At 39.2% G+C, this 22,673-nt stretch overlaps 1 protein-coding gene across 2 annotated transcripts in view; it reads right to left on the bottom strand.

The window, feature by feature from the left end:
* Positions 1-22,673, bottom strand: part of vti1a (vesicle transport through interaction with t-SNAREs 1A) — a 117,386-nt gene that overhangs the window by 33,142 nt on the left and 61,571 nt on the right. The window contains exons 6-7 of one of the 2 annotated variants that reach the window (XM_053341658.1): positions 7,254-7,324; positions 3,170-3,242 (exon numbers count right to left, since the gene is read on the bottom strand). In XM_053341658.1, coding sequence (XP_053197633.1) covers positions 3,177-3,242; positions 7,254-7,324 — 137 coding nt within the window. In that variant the 3' untranslated portion in view covers positions 3,170-3,176. The remainder of the gene's footprint in view (positions 1-3,169; positions 3,243-7,253; positions 7,325-22,673) is intronic. The other variant, XM_053341657.1, reaches the window with a different exon arrangement.

Genomic DNA, 22,673 nt, shown 5'->3' with positions numbered 1-22,673 from the left:
CCCAGGCAGCTGTTGTCCTACCTTTCTCATGTGATCAACCTGCTGTTTATATTTGATATCATATTTCCCTAAAACACCAAGTATCGTTTTATCCTACAATACAGACATTTACACTAAAAACCTTCTTTAAATGTGGAATGTTACCAGTGAAAGCTGGTAAATCACTTGCAAAGCAACAATGTTATCAAATATTTTCTTTGTGGTACAAAGGGACTGGTTAGTGCTGGTGCTAAAACAGCTCTAAATACATGATAATAGATGATTTGATGATCATAGATATTAATATAATATTAGGATTGCCTTTATGCCTCACTGGGATCACTGTGCCTGTCATGGTATAATTAAAACCCACAGGACTTCACATGATTGAATTAAAAATTAACTAAGAGTGGATGCCCTGGGTACCCACCACTAGACCACTGACATCCACTTGTAAATGAATAGAGCTGACATAAGACAGAGACTACATTTGTGAGAGTAGTTATCAACTCATGACCCAGCCAATCAACAGCACCTATAAACAGCTTTTACACTAATTATCCTCTTTGGCAGTGATGAGTTTCACAGTTAGAAAATTGTAAAGATTAATTTTCAAACAAAGCAACAGCTATTTGAGATGTGTCTGTCTCTGAATGTTTTGTACAATAAGTGATATTCACAGAGTCTTTAAGTTAATTGGCTTTTCTTGAACCCTAACAGCTAGCTTAATGAGTGTCTAATCGTTTCTCAGCTGGGGTGACATCCACCAGACCATACAGACGCTTAAGAAAGAGGTGGCAGTTTTAAAAAAACTACACTAACAATGAAAAAGGCCACCATTTATCTCATATTAGGATATATCCCTCCAAACACACATAAACACTAAATCTATTTGTTCAAAATAAACTTTAATTTGCCAATGTATTAATGTATCTGCCCACTACCATAGATCATGGGGAACAATGCAACACCTCTTTGAGTTATTCATGTAAGACAATTGCTCAAAGGTCTCGGCTTGGACAATAATAAAATATATGTTTTCATATAACAGCTAATTCTAACCAAAAGGAACCCCACAACATAATGAAACAAAAGATGGAATATTCATAAACCTATGCATGAATGAGTATCTGCATCCACTTCTGTTTTGTGTCAAGGTTAAAATAAATAGCAGGAATGGTTTATAGCACTTCCCTGTTTATAAAAGTCCTTATACTGCTGGAGGTGGACTTAAAGCAATACACTACTTCTATAGCTGTTTCAAACAAGTGAAGAATGACAAAGCACCCACCCCCCCCCAAAACCCCCCAACAGTGTAAAGAGACAACAATTGCTTTGACATCGCACACAAATATACTATTAATCAAAAGGCAGAAAACCGGCGAAGCAAATAATGAAATGAATGGGGAAATGAGGAAGAATTGCCTAAAAGGAGGAGGAGGGGGGGGGGGGGGTGTTTAGATATCACTGAACCATTCTGAACTTACTTTTTGCTCTCAGTTCTCTATCTCTGGTTATAAATGACTTTAGATTTGACGCTTCCAGCCCACAACCTTACAACAAAACCCATTTTCTTTTATTCAAACAGTGAAGAAACTGGAAGAAAAAAAGACTTTTTGTTAGGGGGTGCAGGGGGTGTATGTTGCGCTGCTCCCATCAAGCAGAAAGGCGGGTGGTAGTCGAAGAGGCTCGCAGCCGGGTCCCACTTTGGAAAGCCCTCATAAATCCTGATTTGAGCAGGGGGCTAACCAGAGGAGGTAAGGCACGTCAAAAGGGGGGCTGGAGAGTGGGGGGGTGTGGGTGGCAGCTTGCCTCTTAAAATGCTACGTCTGATTAAGTCTTCCCATTAGGTGACAGCTGAACTTTAACATTAATATGATAATATTGAAATAAGTGTGTGTTATTTACTTCAGCACCAGAGGGGGTGGAGGGAGGTACGAGAGGGAAGGAGGAGGGAATGATGAATGATTTCTGGACAGCTTGGGGTGACATGCCAGGCGAGTTGACCCCCCCTGCAAACCTCCTCCTCTTCCCATAATCAAACTTGACAAAATGGAGACATATGCAGAAATATTGGTTACAGTCGGCGTCACAGCCCTCCTCAGGCCTTCCCTCTCTAGTAAGTGCCGGCCGCCATGTGAGCCACCCTCCAAATTGTCTACGGGCACTGAAGCATCTATTTCAATTGGCACTTCCTTCCTGGCCCCAGGATTTTACATTTAGTCGGTGTCATTTACATATTACTCTTAATCAAAATCCACAGTGGGCGACAGGGAGAAAAAAAAAACAAGAAAGAGGAGCGAGAAACAAAACCATGGCGTCACGGTTCAGGGGTAGGCACACAGGCACTTTATGAAATGGAGATGTGACAAGATATTATGGTGTGTGTGTGTGTGTGTGTGTGTGTGTGTGTGTGTCTGTGTGTGTGTGTGTGTGTGTGTGTGTGCGTGTGTGTGTGTGTGTATCTGGGAGCATCTATGTGTGTATTAGGAGGCGGGTGCATAAGATAATGCAAGGAGTATTGAAATATTTGCGTTTGAATTTTGTGTTTGTGCAATTGGTGGCGGCTTCCTTGTGCATGAACTAGCGAGCAAGAGAAACAAAGGACTACAAGTTGGACATGGGTTGTAAGTACATTTTGTGAAAAACAAAGGCAAAGAGAAGAAAAGAAAAGAGACATGTGCAGTGTGTACTTGTTTTTTTTCTCCAGCCTTTTTCTGCAGCATGTTATGCTGGGATACTCTCCTCTTAGACTACCCAGGCATTTAACCTTCGCATTCCAAAAGTGTTACATTAAAGGAACATACAAATAAAAATTAGAAATAAAGAAATTCACCAAGAAAATATGACTCTAAAAATGTTTGATTATGTCACAGCTGTATCTTGTCCAATACTTCTGATTCAATTAAAGTAGACAAAATCAACTGATCAAAGTTCATATAGGATATTTTTTTGAAGTTAAAGAGTCACTACAGGTATTTTATTTATATTTATAATTTTTATATTCATGCATCCATTCATTAATTCATCCATGTATTCATTTGTTTGTTTTAATTCATATCTACAGTCCTTGAGACAGAGAGGAAAATTTGTATAATAGATAACATATTAAATGGTGATGACTTGGAGCACTCTCACAGCACAAGTATGGTATGATACATACAGAGAGGTGCAGAAACAGGGTCCCTACCTGCCTCTTACCTTCTCAGCATGCCGGTAAGGATTCGAGAACTCTTCCCCAGATTGGCATCTGTTTCTCTCAGCTGGAAGGGCAGAAAAAGTAAAAGACAAGTTAAAGTTTCCATTCTGATCCGGGTTATTAAACAACATCTACAAAGAAATGACAGAATGACCATTATGTCTTCTCAACTCCCCCTCTGACTACAAAATGCACTGATATTAAAATCAGTCAACATTTGACCACCTCATTATGCGTTTAAAAGACAGAAAAAGATGGAAAAGTAATTTCTTGTTAAACTCTTACCTAACCTAATTATATTATGCAGGTTTATGAACTGAACACTAGAGAGGGGGGGAGGAAATTGTAAGTATTAACTTCCTCCTGTTCCTTTTTGGTTTGTTTACAGAGAGTGTGGTGCTTACATTAAATTATATTGGTTATTATTGTTTGTTTCTTGTTTACATTCCTGTTTGTTTTCATAAATGTTTCAAAATGAAACCAATGAAATCAAATGAAATTAACTAAGAAAATTATAAATGAACATACAACATCATATGAAAGATGGTTGATGCTTCAATTGTGAGGTGGTCTACAACCACACACACACACACACACACACACACACACACACAAACCAAAAACATTTAATTGATGGAAAATTAAAAGGAACCATTATTACACATTGTATGTTATGTAATATGTTAAACCCACTACATAACATTCTTTTATTTATTTTTTAGATCTCCTTTAGCTGCTAATGTACCAAATAATAAATTATTCAAGTTAGATTCGAAAGTATATAAACTAAAGCCATCATGAGCTATTTTGTATGATACACAGACAATGTCTATAACTTTAAATGAGTAGTCAAGCAATATTCCACTTAGAAGGATAGGCCATTCTAATGGTTTTCATCTTGCTGCAGAGCAAATACTAAAACAATGATGGAAAAAGAGTGAGAAGAGCCCTTTAATTTTGACATAGACAGTAATCCTTGAAGTCCTTGAAGCAGCGCTTATATAATCATCGTGGCTATTCATGCTAATTGTCTCGGATATTTTCCTTTTTCTTGCGTGATTTTCCCTCTTTTCTTTTTCTCTGCTTTTTTTTTACCCCCACAGGGGTCGTAAAAATGTTTTTATTCTATTTTCTTGTCAGGTATGGGGACTTTCACAGGGGGAGAAACTGGCAGAGATGTTGCCAACAAGGTCTGAGCGTGACAGTGAAAAAATGCTGACACTGCACTGAGTTGAGCTGCCACTAATATCTACCTGTAGTCGCATTTTCTAGAGGATGACGGGGGAATGTGGGCATGAGTCTTTGCAGAGAGTTTCTCTCTAGAGTCAACAGGGAGCCATTCATATTCATCCCTCTATGAGTTAATAACTGCTTTTCCAATAAAGTCACTCTCACTCAGTATATTTTTATCAGCGTATTATATTTCATTCTTTTCTAATTTAATTGCTCACTTTCACAGCTTTCTTCTCATATCTACAATGGTTGCTGCATCATTCTTTTCCCCAATTTAATCTGGCTCATTTTTAAAGTAATCTGTCTGACCCTCTCTTCCCAACCCTCCTTTACTGCTATTTTCTTCTTCTTCCTGCTTCCTTCCTTCCTACCCTCTGATAGTCTGGACTGGTGCGATGCAGGTTGCCAAAGCCAAGGATACATGTGGTGCAGGGTAGGAGGTGGGGGGCCTGGGGTTTAGGCCTTCTGGCAAAGACAACAAGTACTGCAGTTGCCTGATGTCTGCCTCTGACCACAGATCTGTCCCCTTGACAGTTCACACTTTCTCCCAAAATACATCTCTCTCTGAATCATTCCTTCTTTCCATCTCTCTCTCTCGCTCTCTCTCTCTCTCTCTCTCTCTCTCTCTCTCTCTCTCTCTCCAATTCTCCCTCCCTCTCTCCACAGCCTTCTACCAAGTCTCATGTTTCCTCCATAACTTGAAAAGGGGACCAAGCGACATTTTAATGCAGATGAGTGTCTATTACTTAAAACTAATATTTACTGAGGTTCCCTAAATCAAAAGGAAAGGAGGTGGGTATATCTACCTTTTGTTTTCAATGCACAGCTACAAGACAGAGAAATCTCCAAAGTCAACCTGGGTCAATTTGCAGGATTAAAATTTATTCATATTTTCTAATTACTATTATTACATAATGAATCTCATTTAAGTGTAAAATTCAGAGACTTTGTGATTCATACAGCTTCAGTCTATCAAGAGCATAAGAGGGCATTCAAGAAAGAGTCATTCTTGAGTCTTGAGGATGAAAAGCACAAAATGAAAACATCATTCTTCTTGCATATTTAAATTTGTTATAGTACTGTAAGCATGGGAGGAATTTAAATTACTAAATTGTATGACACTCAAAATAATGAATACCCTCAATATTGTTAAGTTATTGTAGCAATAGAGATGGAAGTTATAGCTTGTTGTGGATAGTCTGCTTGGATAAGGAAAAGACAAATTAAGCAGTAGGCTAGCAGTATATTACTTTCAACGATATATATTGCTTACTTTGTGGCAACAGATAAATGCTCACAAAATGCAAAAAAAAAAAAAAACAAGGGAAGAGTGCATCGGATCAATAGCGAAGAGAGTGGACAAATTAAGTAGTCAGCGCATGTTTAGTCATTTAAGGGCAATAATTATTCATTTGGGGGAGGCAATTCATAATTTGTGCACACAAATTGCTTATTTGATTCCTTGAATTAGTCAATCCTAATCATTTTGTGCACATTAATTATTAATTCAAGGATATCGATTACAAATTTCAGGGAACAGATTTTAAAATTTCCCCCCGTGCTACCTGAAGGGCTCTGCATGAGCGAGTCTGGCGAATGATAAAAATCACTTTGTTCAATCCACTCAGGGGTTCAGAGTTGGAAGCGCTCTGCTTTGACCCAGTGTTGTAACCCACCATTGACTTCTATTTGTACCATAAAAGCAAAACAAAAGGCCACACCTCCTGCTGAGCATAGGGGTTTGTATGTATTGGTGTGTGTTTATATGTGTGCATATGTGTGTGTTTGTGTATATGTCTGTTCATCTTTTGGAATTTATGATTTAACTATACTCCCTTCACTTTCCATCTCTTTAATGTAAAAGAGCTTTTAAACAACCTCTCAACCCTGTGTCTTTATATCTCTGTTTCTTCGTAGTTTACTTTTGCCCCACAAACTGCCTTTAAAGCCCTCTATGTGTGTGTATGTGTGTGTGTGTGTGTGTGTGTGTGTGTGTGTGTGTGTGTGTGTGTGTGTGTGTGTGTGTGTGCGTGTGTGGTGGTGGAGGAGGGGGGAGGTCAGCAAAGAAGACTCATGGGAAGAAGGGAGAGAGAGAGAGAAAGCAAAAGAAAGAGAGCGCAGGTACTCTCAGTAGACACTGTGGACCGTTCTGAAAGGAGATGTTTGATTTCCTTTGAAATCGCCTGTGCGAGGCCCACTGCCATGTTGTGATCTTTAAGCATTCTGTGTTGAGGGGGCCGTCAGGGCTGGGCCCCCTTGCTGTGTTTGGTCTTTTCTGTCTCTGCCTACCTGTCTGTTTGGCTGGCTGGATGTAAGGAGGTGCAGTACTTAGGACTGGGTACACTCTCTGAGGGAAAGTGGGAAGGAGGGTTGGTGAGGAATGATGGCCGTGGGCAAAGTTAAACTCCATCAACGAGAGGGGATGAAAATGAGAAAATTGGAGAATGGTGTACATATACCACCAATTTGTATAAAAATAAGGTTGATCTGCTTTTAAGTTTAGATTTTTTTTTTAAATATATATATTTTCAAATTTAAACTGTGAGGAGATATTGACGACCACAGTATCTATTTGAATGCAATATGCTGTAGTGTTGTCAATAACTAGCACAAGTGCCTTGCCAATACAATACTGCTGACAGAGACCTTTGTTTGCACAAGTGCAAACATGCCCATGGCAAAGGGGTGTGTCACGTTTGTGTGTGTAAACTTAGACGTGTGTGTTTACTTAGGAAACCATGCAGAAAGTGGTGCCTGTTGTGTTGCTAACCAGTTAACACCTTTGGTCTTACAAATGTGTGTTAGAATGAATACATGAGTGGTGTGACGTGTGTTTACTCACCCTTTCTCTGGCTCTCTGGATCTTCTCACGGTCACTGTGCAGGTTGGAAAGAATCTCTTGTCCCACTTGTTCTGTAAAAGAAGCAGGCGCAGTGTGAGAGATTTGTCCAACATTTACAAAATAAGCAGGTAATCACAAAACTATGAGGGAAAAATAAAATGGAATATTACATCACTTACACAATTGAAAACATTTACATATCAATACTTTTTTCTGTCTTCAACTATGCCTCACCATCATGACCAAAGTGGAAATTATGTGATATCTTTTACCTGCCTTCACTCAGTTAATCTTTTTTAAAAGGAAAGTTTGTGCATTTTGAATACAGTCATTGTGCAATATGTTGTACGCTAACTGCACAGTGTACGGAGACAACTGTCTGGAGGGAGCATCAGGCGGGCAGATAGTAGAATACTGTAGCTATGGGAAGTATTTTTTAAACCTTCTTAAAATGCTGAAGTAAACAGACATGAAGTTCTAGGTAACAATACCCCAGCATCCAGCCTGCCAGTGGGGTCCACTCAGCCAATGTAATATTCATTAAGCGATTTCTTTTTTAAATGCCTCTCGTCAGTTGTAGATGTAAACACATTAACGCACAGTTATAAAACATCCCCGACAAGGCACCTGACAAGCTTGTCAGTGGTCACTGTCATTTTCCTGTCCCATGGGTTGAGAATGAGAAAAGAAAGCAAAAAAAAAAAGATGAACCAAATAAGCAACCCCCCTGCACCAAAAACCCACTGCTGCCATCAATGTACCCATACTGCTACGGCATTAGCGTTTAAAAACGAGGGAGGCAGAGGATGAATCAGGAAAAAAAGGAAAAGAAGTGAAGAATCTTTGCATGGATCAAAGACAGGCTTTCAAGCGCACCAAACAAATCTGGAATAAACAACGCAGTTGCTGACTGTATTACACTACACAGGTGCCGCACACCAAAGGACCCACGTGCTGAGCGCCTGTTTGGGGGGTGCAATACAAAAATGGGCTACATCTGGCAGCTAAACAAGAGAGGAGAGAGAGAAATAGAGAGAATAAGAGAGAGTGAGAGACAGACAGAGAAAGGGGATCAGGGAAAAGTAGTAAAAAGAGAAAGCACTGTCAAATGAACGACATTCGTCTTCCATTCATCCCATCCCTTTTACCCCCCTACACTGTAACTGACTCAAATGTGTCTCTTCCTGCCTTCATTAATTTCTAATCTGGGACGAGACAGATTGAAGGATACCCAGATTAAACAGTGCAGTCAGACAGTCACATGTGACAAATAGGGCAGATTAAAAGACTGAGTGCAGGTATTAATAACCATAAAAATACAGGCCCTCCCCCGTCCCCATTGGAGAAGAACAAGGGATAAACAGGAAGGGAGCTGTAGCGGAAATCTTCTGTTAAAGAGACAAATAAGCACATCTATCCATCTCTGTCAGGGTTGTGGCTTTTTTCCTAAATAAATGAGTGTGACAAGCATTGCAGCAGCAGAGGGTTTTTTTTTCCCTTTCTGATGGTAAGTGCATTATTGGAAAAGTTTGCAATGTGTAAAAAGATGGATGAGGTAGGAGGAGAAAAGGCCTCCACAGATATCTTAACCCAAGTAATGTACAATCATCAGAAACATTCTATTGAGGTGTGTTTTGCGAAGACAATCATGTTTCTCAATGGACAATGTTTATTGGAGGTAAAGCATGGATTAAAACAAAAGACAAGGAAACATGACTAGTCTTAGAAATGAGCTACCTTTCAGCAGAAAAGAATAGAAGAGCAGCAGTTTAGAGAGCACTTTAGAGAGCACAGTCTTATCTAAAGAATTACATGAACCAGGGTTTTAACAGTGCTCTATCAAGTACAAAGCTTCACACTACATGTGTTCTATACTGAGAGATTGTACTGTGTTGCTTGTAAATGGTTGCCATTGACAAAGGTATTGATTGTTGAAGAAATAAATATATATTTGTGTATACTTTTTTTGTTAAAATCACATATATCTAACACTCTTTAGAGAAAAAGACACATTCACAAGAGTAACAAAACAAAAACATAATACAAGATGGTAAGAAAAAAACTATAAAATAAATCATCACATGTTGTTATAAGAAAAAATAATATTGTGCCATTGAGTACATATTCAAAGGAGATCCATGAGTAGAGCATTGTGAAATCATTGGCAGTCAACTGAATAGTCTCTTGAGTTGACGGACTTAAAAGTCTCATCACAGCTTGTTCAGATAAACATTTTCATTGGCTGTGTGGTCATTAAGGTCTCTCAGGTCAGTAATCTCTTTCTGGGTTTCCCCCCCACCCCACAACACTAAACCATTAGAGGTGTACCACAACACCTCCCATGGGGATGTCTGGTGTTTATTGTCTTTATCATGTATCTTCTCTTGTGTTACTCATTTTCTGGCATGTATCTACATTTCCATTCATCTTATTTAAGCCCTGCTGTCCAGTGGTCTGTGTAAAAACGTCATTTGTTTTAAGAAAAAGAACTTGTTGGGTGACAAATGGTGCAAAATATTGAGTGAAAAGCAAAAAAAAAAAAAAATCAAATGTACAAGAGTAATGAAAGGTTCCTTCAAGTAACAAACCACTCCCATAATGTGACAAGCTTTCAACCCAAAATTGCTAGCAACTGTAAAATAATACAGTGAATTAGTCTCTTTAATGATGTAATCCGAACTTATGTTGATCTTTTGGTAATCATGAAAATCATTAAAATGCATAACGTTTCATAAGACTCTGACTTTTCCAGTGTAAACATATTACAAATTAAAGTAAATACAGAATCTGTGACTGCTAAGAAAAACAAAATGAGTACACTGTTTATTACCAAAACAAAAATGTGGGGTATTAAAAATAAGGGCATTCTTTTAAAATTATTTTTTTTTTAAAAACAATACAAAAGAGGAGAAATAATTTACTCCTAATGCTCCTGACTTGTTGCTCGTTAGTGAGTAAAATATTCCCCTCCAGTTTAAACAGCTATTAACAATTTAAATAACCCTGGCACAGAGGCCTTGCTCTGACTCACTTGTTAAAGATCCACATCCCCAAAGGTCCATTTAACAAGCCTATTATTCCATTACATTACCCTCACACCAGCACTAGAGAGCCTTAATTCAACTCATTCCTCAAATGTAACTGTGGAAAAGAATTAGCGTAGAAAAGTTGAAGGCACAAATTAGATTGAGGGGAAAATTGTGTCTGGATTAGGAATTCTTTCCTGTAAATCCATGGACACACTACTGAAATAGCACAGTTCATTTCTATTTTACCTCAGCGCAACACTTCATTGTCTAGTTAATAATGATAAGATGGCTGGAAAATATATTAAGAGGACAATTAACTTTACTAGTATGTGTAGTAATGTAATCTGTAATGCTTGAACAAGCAATATAAAACAGGCCAAAAAGAACTGGAGGAAACTAAGACTCATTTGTGTCTGCGTCGACTCTTAAACAGAAAGGTTCACTTATTTTGTCTTAGTCAGTTTCTCTAATGAAAAGGCTCAACTAGGTTTTTTTTATTGATGAGTGTGAAAAGTATATATCATAAACTCCCCACATATGTTCAGTCTGGCTAAGGACAATAGAGCTCAGAACGCCAGTGCCACCCAAACCTCCAAAGCCCTCAGTTTTCTCCAGTACATGGACACATTTAATTGGACACATCATCTATTTTACAGGAGCAGTTTCAGAGCAGTTACACTGTCAGAGAGGCCTGTCTCTCTTTCTGAGTTGCGTTTTTTTTTTGCCTTGCTCCCCCTGTCCCCTGTGCTGAAAGGGTACAAGACCTGACAGTGGTGTGCTCTGAAGCTCAGCACAGCTCCTTTTCATTAAGCAGTTGAGACCACTTTTTGAAGGTTACCACACACACTTATTATCTGGACACAAGCCACACACTTCTACAAACGGGGTACGGAAACCCATGGGAGGGCTGAGGGTAAGTAAGGAGGAGCCTGTTAAATGTTAGCCCATACATTTTTTTTTCTCTATCTCTCTCACACACATACACACACACACACACACAATGTAGCAGTAAACTTATAAACCTGTGACTCCCAGGTGAAAAAAGTTACCTGTCTTTGTACACTTCCAGAGAAGCTTTACAAAAATTTTTTTTAGGACTTCTCAAGTCTACAACTGCCTGGTGACACACTTTCATCACCTCCATCAAAGTTGTACCCACACTGGGATGTATTTGTAATGCTGAGCCCACGGGCCATGAGGCTAGCGCCTTCGCACTGAGCTATAGCTCAAAATAAAGAGATGCCAACTGCTGGGTCACAAGGGGGGCATGTAGCATCTGGGGGTTCAGCAATGTTATGACAGCTCACTTATAATAATAAACTCGGCTGTATGTTAATCAGGAGCTGCTATATCACAATACAGGATTTAATAAAGAGTCACTGAGATTCCTAGTGCTAAATGAGAAGACGTATCTTCAAAACTGGGACCTGCATGTTTACCACTGATTCCTCCCCTCCAATACATTGCATTGTATGTGTTGGGACAGTCACTAGCCACTTCTTTCAACAGTCTATGCACTTAAACATGGAATATTCTGGTCAAGGCGGAGCAGAGCTATCCCAATCCATCCTGACTTAGCCTGTGCAACTGCCCTTCCCTTTGCATGTGTATGAGTGGTGGTGGGCAGTCAGGGTGGATTTCTGGGGCCTTTCTTCACTCCGCCAGCCTCTGTTTTATTCATCGCCTGCGCCCTGACCCCGCAGAGCTCCTGTTCTGACAAATCACTTCTGATTAAGACAGATCTCTGTTAGTCAGCCACTCAACTTGGCCTATTCATCATTCCACAGAAAATATCCCTCTCTCCTCCCCCGTCCCTCCTCCTCCCAGCTCGTTTGCCTGTCCGTCAGACCGAAGCAAGGCGCAAAAGAAATTTCCGTCGCTGTTTTAAATGGCTGATTATAGACAATTGGTGGATGGAGAGACGTAAGGGCGTCTTATGGGTGATAAGACGCAAGTTTAATGGGTATAAATGACCAGGCCTGTAGGAGACCAGCTGGTAATAGAACCATTTGTTAAAAGCTGAACCTGGGTGGAGAGAATTGAAAGCTGTATTTTCCCTCTATTTGAGCTCCCCCTCCTCTTTTCCTTTCACCTCAGTCTCAAAGTCAAATTCTCAGATCACCACATTTACATTTTTTTTTAAACAACAAAGTCCCCTTCACCTTCATTCAATGAGAATTGATGAGGCTTGAAAAGGAATATCTTGTTTTACTTATGAAATTACCCATATGTACATACTGTATATTATACAGTTTTCCATGGTTCAATAACAATGTAAATAAAAATATTTACAATAGTCAATACAGTCAAATATCCAAAAGCATTCATATGCAAAGTTCCACCATAATAAACTACAGCAAACCCCTTACACTGTGCCCAGGAATCTCGACAGTCACAAAGCTATTGTGTTAAAATGTCTAACAAACCAGATTAAATTAACCTGAACGACAACCCTGCTGGTGGCAGAGGGCTGACAAGCAGGAGGGGTGAGTGGAGAACGAGGGCTCCTACAAGCAAATTGCCTGGACTTAATCAACCAGTCTTACTGAACCATCCAAATGAAAACTAATGGACTTGGGTGCTGGCTGTGATTGCCCCACATGCAACAATGTGTGGGCAGGAGCGTTGCTTTCTGAGGTCTTCAATTAAAAAACAGGGAATTTCTACAGACGGCTGGTCAGCCTATACACCTTATTCTAAGTGTATCCCGATTGGTCAATTGTGAAGCTCAAACAGAGCGGACTTATTAATTCCATTTCCAGTACCGGGAAAATGTTTTTTTATGTGCTGATTAAACTTGGTCAAATTCGTAAAAAATGTATGAAGTGTAGAATTAAAAGTCATATCCGAATGAGCTAATTTGTATATGCATTATTCATAGTGCTGACATTTGTGTCACACAATTGTACTGGCCACATTGCAACTAAAATATTAAAAATAAATAGTACGTAAATAAAAATAAAAATACACTAGTGAATAAAAACTTTATTCAACCACAGTCAGTCTAAGTAATAAAACTGGAGTTTAAGTGCTTTAGTCTGCAATATAAATAATTTGATTCTATTATTAATTGAGTAGCTGTATAAATGATGGTGACATAGCATATGAACATTGTAATAATATGATAACCATATTAAAGCTGAAGGTCAAATATGTGTAAAAACTAAACAACACAATAGATGGTAGCACAGGAGAAATTCAAAAGCACATTCTGTTGGATTTGGAAGACAAACACACCCAGCAAATTTGAGCTCTGCTGATAGCAAGACTAGAGAGAGGCGTATGTAGGAGAAAACAACATGTCAGTTGGTCGTAATCAAACACAACATCTGATTTAACAACCCCTGATGGAACTGACTGAGGAGAAAAGTTTGCCAGTTTGTCGGAAAACGGACTCAGGGAGAGATATATGGAGGAGGAGGGAAGAAGAAAGAGGAAACTTGACGTTCCTCTGGTTCGTTTTCAACAGTTTAGGAGCATTAATTATCACATTACTGTTGATTAAAGGCTTTTACGTCTCTAATCAGAAAGTTGACAGGCAGATCAAAGAGCGAAACACAAACTTCTTGCCTTTTAATTATCTGTACAACACCACACCTCGGGCAGCTCTTCCCTGCCTATCTCCTCAAACTCAGTGAAAGACTGTGAAAGGAGATCTAACACTTTACAACAGTTCATTATCCAATAAAATGGGAGATGAGGGAGAGAAAATGCACACACAGACACACACATACACACACACACACAAAAAAAAAGCTTTAAGGCTTTATGATTAGTGAAGACCTAGGGGAGGCCTACAGTCTTCTCTATTAACATGTCCCGAATTGGAACACCTTAATTATGTTTGTCAAAATCGGACTTGGCGTCAAGCTCATTTGCATGTTTTGACAAGGCCTGTTGGGAGCCTCCCTCTATTTTTCTCCAGACTGCTAGAAGTATTTAATGCTTTTCAACACCTACTGATAATAGGTTCTTATTGCTAAAATGAATGAAATACCTCAATTAAATGTGCCTTGTTGGATTCAACCCCCCAAGCCCCACTGTTTGTGATTTAAAGTAAAGAACTGATGCAGATACAGTGAAGTACACACACACACACACAAGCCTTTGGGATGTCTTGATCAACGCTTGATCACCAACTACTGTTTAAACTGATGAGGATGTCTGTACCTGCCCAGCTGTTCCCTGTCAAGTGCTTTGGACATGAAAAATCTGTCCTACTTTTATAAAAGATTTGGCATCGCTTTGGAGTTTCTCAAAAGTCCTACATCTTCCCTTAGTGCATTCAGCGCTACAACAGATTGCAGCCTGACTCATGATCGCATCCTATTTGAATATAAGAAAGCAAACGACCACTCCCTCCCTTCCCCCCCATTAACAGCTCACAAAATGAATACTCGTTACGTCAATAATATGTAAAACAAGCATGGTTCGAAAACAAACAAACAGTCTGTGGGGACACAGGACTGTCAGCGGCAATTTAGCAATGGAGAAAAAGGAGGGCATGAAAGCAAGACATCAAACGTTAGTCTGAATGGAAGGCGCAGACCATTAGAAGTGGTTGCACTGATAAGATCTGGCAGTTGGAAATACTTAAAGATTATTTTCTTTAAATTTTGAATTCATTAATACTCATAGCTGAGGAAGGGCTCAATAGCTAAGCTAATTGTTACAGCTGGCTCTAGAGTGACGGGTTGCACCAAAAAGGCCAGCTCTGTATCTTAGAATGAATTTCATTTTTCTGGATACCAATTAGTATTGTAACTAGTTTCTTGGTGCTTACATCTGCTCTGACTCATCTCCTTTCAATCATCTGAAGGTTTCTCATAGAAACCTCAAAAGTGAATGTTAACTGAGCTAAAAAATACCTACATTAATGCAAACCTACTGTAGTTTGTGCCCTCTATGATGGTTTAAATCTACCCAGCTTCCCTCCTTTGCTGCATTTCTATATTTCAAACAGACAATTGTGATTGAAATGTTGGTTATGTTATCTTTCATTATATTTCCTCAATAAATGGTTTTACATAAAAAACACTTATTTCACATAATTTCTGATCACCTCATTGGAAAAAATGACAAAACTACACATAAACGACTAAGACTAAGAAAACCACTATTTTCTTTTCAGTTTCTTCAGTTTTTTTCCACTTTCCAATTTTCACAGTCTGAGATGTATAAAAATGAAGTAATTGTGTATTATCTGTCATGTATTGGAGGACTGAAAAAGAAAGGCTTCTCTCTTCTATTACATCACTACTTCAATATTTTATGTCCATACTGGTGGCATGTATGAAACAATTCACTGCAACAGCCATAGTTGCCCCCTTATGCCCAGACGATACATCAAATTCTCTTAAGCAAATCTAAGGTGCTCTGATTATTCGTTTGAGCGAGCAACAGTGGAGCCTGTTATCAGAACACTGCATCATTGTGGCTGCTCTGACAGACAGCACAAACAGAAGTTTGTCTTTTACTTTGGGATAATACCACTGCACTTCCCTGCTCTGCTAAAAGGAAAATAATACTGCTATTATAGGGGGAATACGAGGCACAGAGGGGACTCACAAAAGAGAGACACATCATGCGCCTCATTTAACAATGACCGGGGCCACAGAGTTGAAGGCAGATTATTGTCAGCTGCCACTGTGAATACACACAACATGGCACGACATGTGAGGGCATGTCAAAGCTCTTGCATACAGTATACATTGTTTATTTGTGCTTACTTTACATTGTTCCTTTACAATCAACTGTCATTTCCAGTTTTGAAGAATTTAATCCTCAAGGCATTCTCATTGAAAGACTCATCTTCGAAAGTTAAAGGAAATTCAAGTACAAGGCTTTACTCACCATATATGAGTGAAGTACAAAAAATAGCTTTTCAGTGATTACCGATGAGGAGGGTATTAGGACACTGCAAGTGCTAACAAAGATAAAAATCCCAACAAGCACAAATACCCATTTTGACAAAACTACTATTCAGCAACAATTTATGCTAAAGACAACTTGAAGTTGTATCTTTAATACTGATGATCTACACAACACATAGGCCTTGATATCCAGAAGCTTGAACACGAAGTAGACTATAATATATCCAGGATCATCTGACCACCAGACATAGAGTTAACACCACATGTGTTGAATTTCTGAAATTCTCTGTTAACTGACATAAATGTATTATAATGGTGTGCATTACTGCTAGGGTGACAAGGTTTCTCCTGTTCTCCATCATTAAATAAAACAGGCCTAAGTGAATAACCCAACATGCCTGGCACCATCTTCCACACTAATAAAGCATGTCTAAGTTTTAAGACATGGCAGAACTAATTGAATCTACCTTCTAGGGGGCCTTAGCGCCATCAAATTAATTATTCATAAGGGACATGATATTATAACTCAATTGTCAACTCAGTTGCCGGCACTTTTTTTTCAACCTCCCCCTGCCTGGCGCTCTCTTTTGTCTTCGACTCTCTTCCTTTTAAGCAAGTCCTTCCCTTTTAATCTATAACTGAGCAATACACATTGTCACTGTAGCTGCTGAACAACATTTTTTTGTTTTGTTTTATTGAAGTATGCCGATGAAGGTGACAATACTGCAGGGGAGAAGTTTCTACGAATGGTGTGGTTCCCTGTGGGTTTTATGGTATGCTGATGGGGCCAGCTTCACCATAGAGAATAAAGAAAGACACAAAGAGAGAGTCATCAAGTCTGTAATAACACAACCTTAGATACCTTTTATTTTCACCTCATGAATAATGTATGCCACCTGGCAGAGCTAATCTTGCCATAATACTTAGACAGGTTGGCCACCGGGAGGTGGGACAACATTTCTTTTACACACAGTGGTTCTTTTAGCCAGGTGTCATTTTCTCTTCAGGGGTAGGATGATGGTATGCGACCCTGTCATGACTGACAGGAACAGCAGTAGCCAGGCATGGCTACAACACCCTATAGAGAGAAACTAATACTAATATGCTGATTCCACATATAAGTATGTGGATTCTCTGTGCAACTCAGCATGTGGTCCACACAGCAAAGCTATCAAAAAGGAAAAATAACCACCAGCAACTCTAATGTTCTCAATATATTCATTGTGACAGAATACCCATGTGCACACATTAACTGTACAAAAGGTACTACAAGATCTGTCCACACCACAAAACACTTGTATATAGAGTACATACTGTAATTACACATCTGTCTTCTAAACACATACGTGGACACTCACACACACATGCCACATGAGTGTGCAACAGCTGTCCAAATAGAAGATGTGTTTTTAACAATATCAAGCTAAATGAACTCTAACCAAGTGCAGTAGTCTCATAAACACAGCCACAGAGAAGCGGTCATAGGCTGTTCAGGTTACATTAGATGGCAACATTTTTGGGTAGACCAGCATGTGGCAGTAGACACAACCATCAACCACCCAACAGTTGTTCAGTCTGAGTAAATCTATAATGTTAGAAAGGAGCAAGTGTCAGCCAAGGCAATGATGCGTGTAGGCATCCATGCAGGTATTATATTACCTTACGAGTGTTAAATATGTATACTATGTATACTATGTACATGTACACTATGTATATGATGTATATGTAGGGTTTAATCCTGGGTAACAGGATTCCTAGGAATACCCATCCAAACCATTTCCAATTACCAAACATAGTAGAACGTAGAACATATTAAAATATATTCAAAAAAGATGTAAATCTGTAGTTTACTTCATTAAAACATATATAACAGATGTGTGCATTCACCAGTAGAACACAATGAAAGCTCATTGTTATTAATAAACACTATGCGCCATGATTTCAAAGCACATTCTGATCTTGTGGGACTGCGCCATGACAGTAAATGCAGTTAGTATGGTAAATTTCTTTCAGCCAACTGAATTCATCTGTTGTAGGCTCTACCCTAAAGATGCAGAGTATGTGTGCTCTGTGTGCGAGTGATTAAATATGTTCAATATTTTAACCACTATATTGGATTAGATGCACATTGCACAATGTTTAAAAAACTGAAGTAAAATAAAGAAATGTTCTGTTAACTTTGAGAGATCATTGACTGTATTACTATATCTAACATTACTTGGCTATTAGAGAAGGCTCACAATAACCTATGAATACATAATTTATATATAGATGGATGGAATAGTAAAAATAAATGATTCCCCTTTTTAATGGGGACCCTGGACCTCACTGTTTTTTACAATGAAGAAATGTCATAACTAAAATGATGTTCCTTTGCTTTAATAATTAGGTTTATGCATATTTCTCCTTGTTGCATTTAGTGTTGCTTGACCAATGCATTTCGACTGTAGCTGATGTTAAACATTAAAAAGTCCAGTTCCCAGGATTCTCAGAATAGTGTGCTTCTGTTCCCGAAATAGAAAATGTCTCATTTTCGGGAAAACTATTAATCCCTACTGTCCACCCTTAACCTAATGTGCAACATAAAATTTGTATGAAGGCAGCCAATGAAGTGCCTGATTCTGGGGAAAGTCCAAATTCAGCAAACTACATACTTTAAAGTTGTATTAAGGAGTTTCTGACCACTATGGAGCAGAAAGAGGGGCTGTGACTCAGGAGGTAGAGTGGTCGTCCTCCAATTGAAAGTTTGGCGGTTCGATTCCCAGCTCCACCAGTCCACATGTTGATGTGTCCTTGGGCAAGACACATCAACACTTAACCTCACTCCTGTTGCTGCCAACAGTGTGTGAATGAGAATGAATGGTACCCTGCATGGTTGCTTGCCATCAGTGTATGAATGTGTGTGAATGGGTGGTCGTAAAGACTAGAAAGGCGCTATATAAGTACAGTCCATTTACCAAAGAAAACCATCATACAGTCTTTTTTTCAGGTATATGGTTAATGCAGACATTGGTCCACCAACCAACTCCTGAGAAAAATATTTGAGTTTGCTAAATACCAGCTTTTCTTCACCAGCCAATAGTAGTTCTGTGCCATGCAAACACTTGACTAATATATACTTGTTTGCTGAAAATAGCTGCCTACAGTTTTTATATGAGGGGTTAATGGAGGAATAATAACTCAACCACGCAGTCTACATGTAGTAAAACACTGAGGTAATCACAAGCTATGAGTAAATATTTTCCCATTATAGTGAGTCATCTGATTCAATGTAAATACAAAACATTGCTGATTGCAGGCATGACTTCAGTATACAACATATTATATGAATATTAATGTTTCCTTTTTGAAAGTGCAGAGAGCTACAGTATACAGACGTTTATTTTGTTAGTTGGCATGGAAATATTAAGAAGGAAGATCTAAAAAGGGTATAGAAATTCAATACAATATATTTGTGTCCATTGACTCATGTAATGCATCCAAAGGTCTGTATTGTGTAAAAACTCTTATTTCAGAGTGTTGTCAACTGCCAAGAACCATTATGTAAGATGTTCAAGAAATGCTTCACTCAGTATTTGATTGTATTTTTTGAATGGAGTTACATAAACTGATGCAGAACAAGACAGTGGGAACTTTAAAGGGAACAACTAAATTTTGTGAATTGTGAAGGTTCTGTAGGTGCATCAATGGTGGAATAAGAGCAAAAATTGCATAGGAAGTACCACTCCAGCAAACATCATCTGCATAAGAGATTAGATATGATACAATGCAGATTTTACAACTGTAATATGATCCGTGACAGTGGGCAGCCTTTCCATGCTCCATCCCCTGATTGTAATTGAGGCCGACGCGTGACAGCCCCCCGTGTGCCCTCTCTGCAGTGGCCTGGGGCATAGGGCATGCTGACAGAGGAGGCACCGGAGACAGTGGCACAGGGTCTCTCAACCCACGGCAACTTTCTCTGCCTCACCTCTGTCACCAGGCAACTCGGAGGCTAACGAGAGGGCAGTTGAGACTGCTTAACAATTCTACCACATCCGTTAGCTGGGTATGCAAGCAGCTCTTTTTTCCTCTCTTCCGTCAATGTTCCTCTACCCCTGCTCTGAGACCTTTGGTGAAATAAGTGTCAGCCTGAGGAGACAGGTACTCATCAACACTTTATACCTGGGAGGTATATTAATGCTGTGATGGTTTCCTGGAAGGGAGAAAAAAAAAGCTTTGTCCTCTTAGAGAGAGATAAAGGACAAAGCTTTGGACAACTTTTGAGGGTGTTAACTTTGACAGTGTTTATATGGATATAATGTAAAAGGTATACCAGCATAAGGCAGAATCTAAGACTGAAAAATTATCATGTAGTATCTAAAAAGAATGAAAATACTGATATAGTTGGTCACGTGTTTCTAAAAGAAGCTATACTATTATATTAAGTTTCTCATGATCAATAAATAACTGAAATAGGAATAACATGATGTTAAGAGAGAGAGCGAGGGAGTTTCAGGGAGAGAACAAGTGTGAGAAAAGAGCGAGAAAATGCGTTGGTTTCTCTGAACAGATCCTCCCCACCAGGATCTGAGTTACAAATGAAACTTCACTTCCACAACAAGTGGAGCTGGAAGTCTACAGGGGCCTTCTGGTATCCAGTTGGAGATACATAATTAAAGGAACACGGAGAGGGAGCATGTTATTACCAATGTTTTCATTAGGCCGAGTTAACACATCGGTCTCCCCCTAGACCTACAGACAACAGGCAAGGAAGTGGATGGAATATGATGCTGCCTATTGGGGTCTAAAACTCTGTTCAAGAACTGTTCATATTAGTGCTGGTTCTGCATCTTCCCATTCTGGCCGTAGCAATACACTATAAAAACATTTAATTTCGACAACAGAAATATGAAAAAGCATGCATGGGCCTCCTTTTTTCATGATATTTTCACTCGTTTCCCCAACATCCAGGCTTAAATTAGCTAGGATTTTTAAGATCAGGGACTGTTTTTTAGGCTATGAAAAATGGATTAAATGAAGAGGAAGTCTGGCCTAATGAGCTCCCTGGGCTATGGAGCAGCAGGGACTGTGAGGGAAAAGAAGGGAGACGAGGCAAGCCTTTGAGGAAGAAGGGGCCGCAGCCATGCCCAAAGTGTGCCAGCTTCTCCTCGCTTTAGCGCCAATGGCACAGACGGCACCTGGGCAAAGCCTGGCTACCCTTGTCAGTGCCAAAGGAGAAGAGAGGCAGAGCAGCAAGTTTGTGTTGATCCTGAAAAGTTCTATTGGCCATCTTGTTTTTCTTTGAGGTACTTTTACATTTGTATTTTTGACTTTTTCGCTGGTGGTTCTATCCTTGAGCAAGGAAAGGAACTATGGTTAGTAATACTGTCAAATAATCGAGTTATATGAACATGTATTACAATTTTTTTAAAGATAAGATAATTTAGTAGTCAAAAAAATAATTTGAATACAATCTGGACCTAAAACAGTAGAGGATAGACCCTCACAAAGCTACAAACAAGCTTTAATATTAATGTTTCCACTCTTTTTATTATGTTAATGTGATAGAATTTCATATTGAGAGGTTAGCATACCATATGATGATATGATACCCTGATTCTCTCTCTGATTAGCCAAACAATACGGAATTTAGGCTACAATCCAGCGAGAAGTTATCCAATGCCCAGACATCCTGTTGGAATTTTATTAATTGCAACCTGAGTGCAGAGTGATGTTGACTTTAGCTCTTCTAGCACGCTTAACATACACTTGGATTTTACATGTGGTTTCACTTTACTTCAGCTTTCGGTTTCACTTCTTAGTTCACCTACAGTGTCTATTTAATTTCTCACTTTTACTATTTTTTAAAAAAAATTGCAAAGTTCACCCTTAAAGATTACCATGATGTTTAGTGTGAAATTACATGATCTCTCCGACAATGGAATATACAATATTTTAGCTTTGGTGATCAAGAGGACCTAAAACCTTTGCCTACATGATACTGTCTCCTTGTGACATTGGCTTGTGTTAAGCAAAAGGTTATGAGTGATATGAAGACATATAGTTGCTTTGTAAGTCATATTTTCACCCTTTCATTAATCACATCTTAGCCTATTTGCTTTGGCACAGACACTGAGTTAGGCAACTTGGCAATGACCAAGGGACACACAGAGACAGGTCGAGTGCTTAATATCAACAACTGTCCGCAGTAGTGGAGACCAGGAGGTGGGGTCTATGAAAGGGCAGGGGGGCAAGAAGGGAAAGAAGGAGAAAGGGATTACACTGGCAGGTAGTGACTTCTGGATGCCAGCCAAAATAAAGAGAGAGGGGGGAGAGAAAACAAAGCAGAAAGGGGAGAAAATATCATTCACTCAACTCACCTTTAAGAGAAAGGGGTCAAAAGGAACACAGAGAAAGACAGACAGACAGCAGAGAATAACACCTATAGGAGAGGACAGGAAGGGGAGGGACGTGTGTAGCTGGCACATTCTTCAGCTATTTCTCCTGACAGCGATTAGAACCTGTCAGAGCCTCTC

Source organism: Scomber japonicus, chromosome 20 (genome assembly GCF_027409825.1).
Source record: "Scomber japonicus isolate fScoJap1 chromosome 20, fScoJap1.pri, whole genome shotgun sequence".
In the NCBI taxonomy this organism is placed as follows: Eukaryota; Metazoa; Chordata; class Actinopteri; order Scombriformes; family Scombridae; genus Scomber; species Scomber japonicus.
This window is presented reverse-complemented; position numbering and strand designations above follow the sequence as displayed.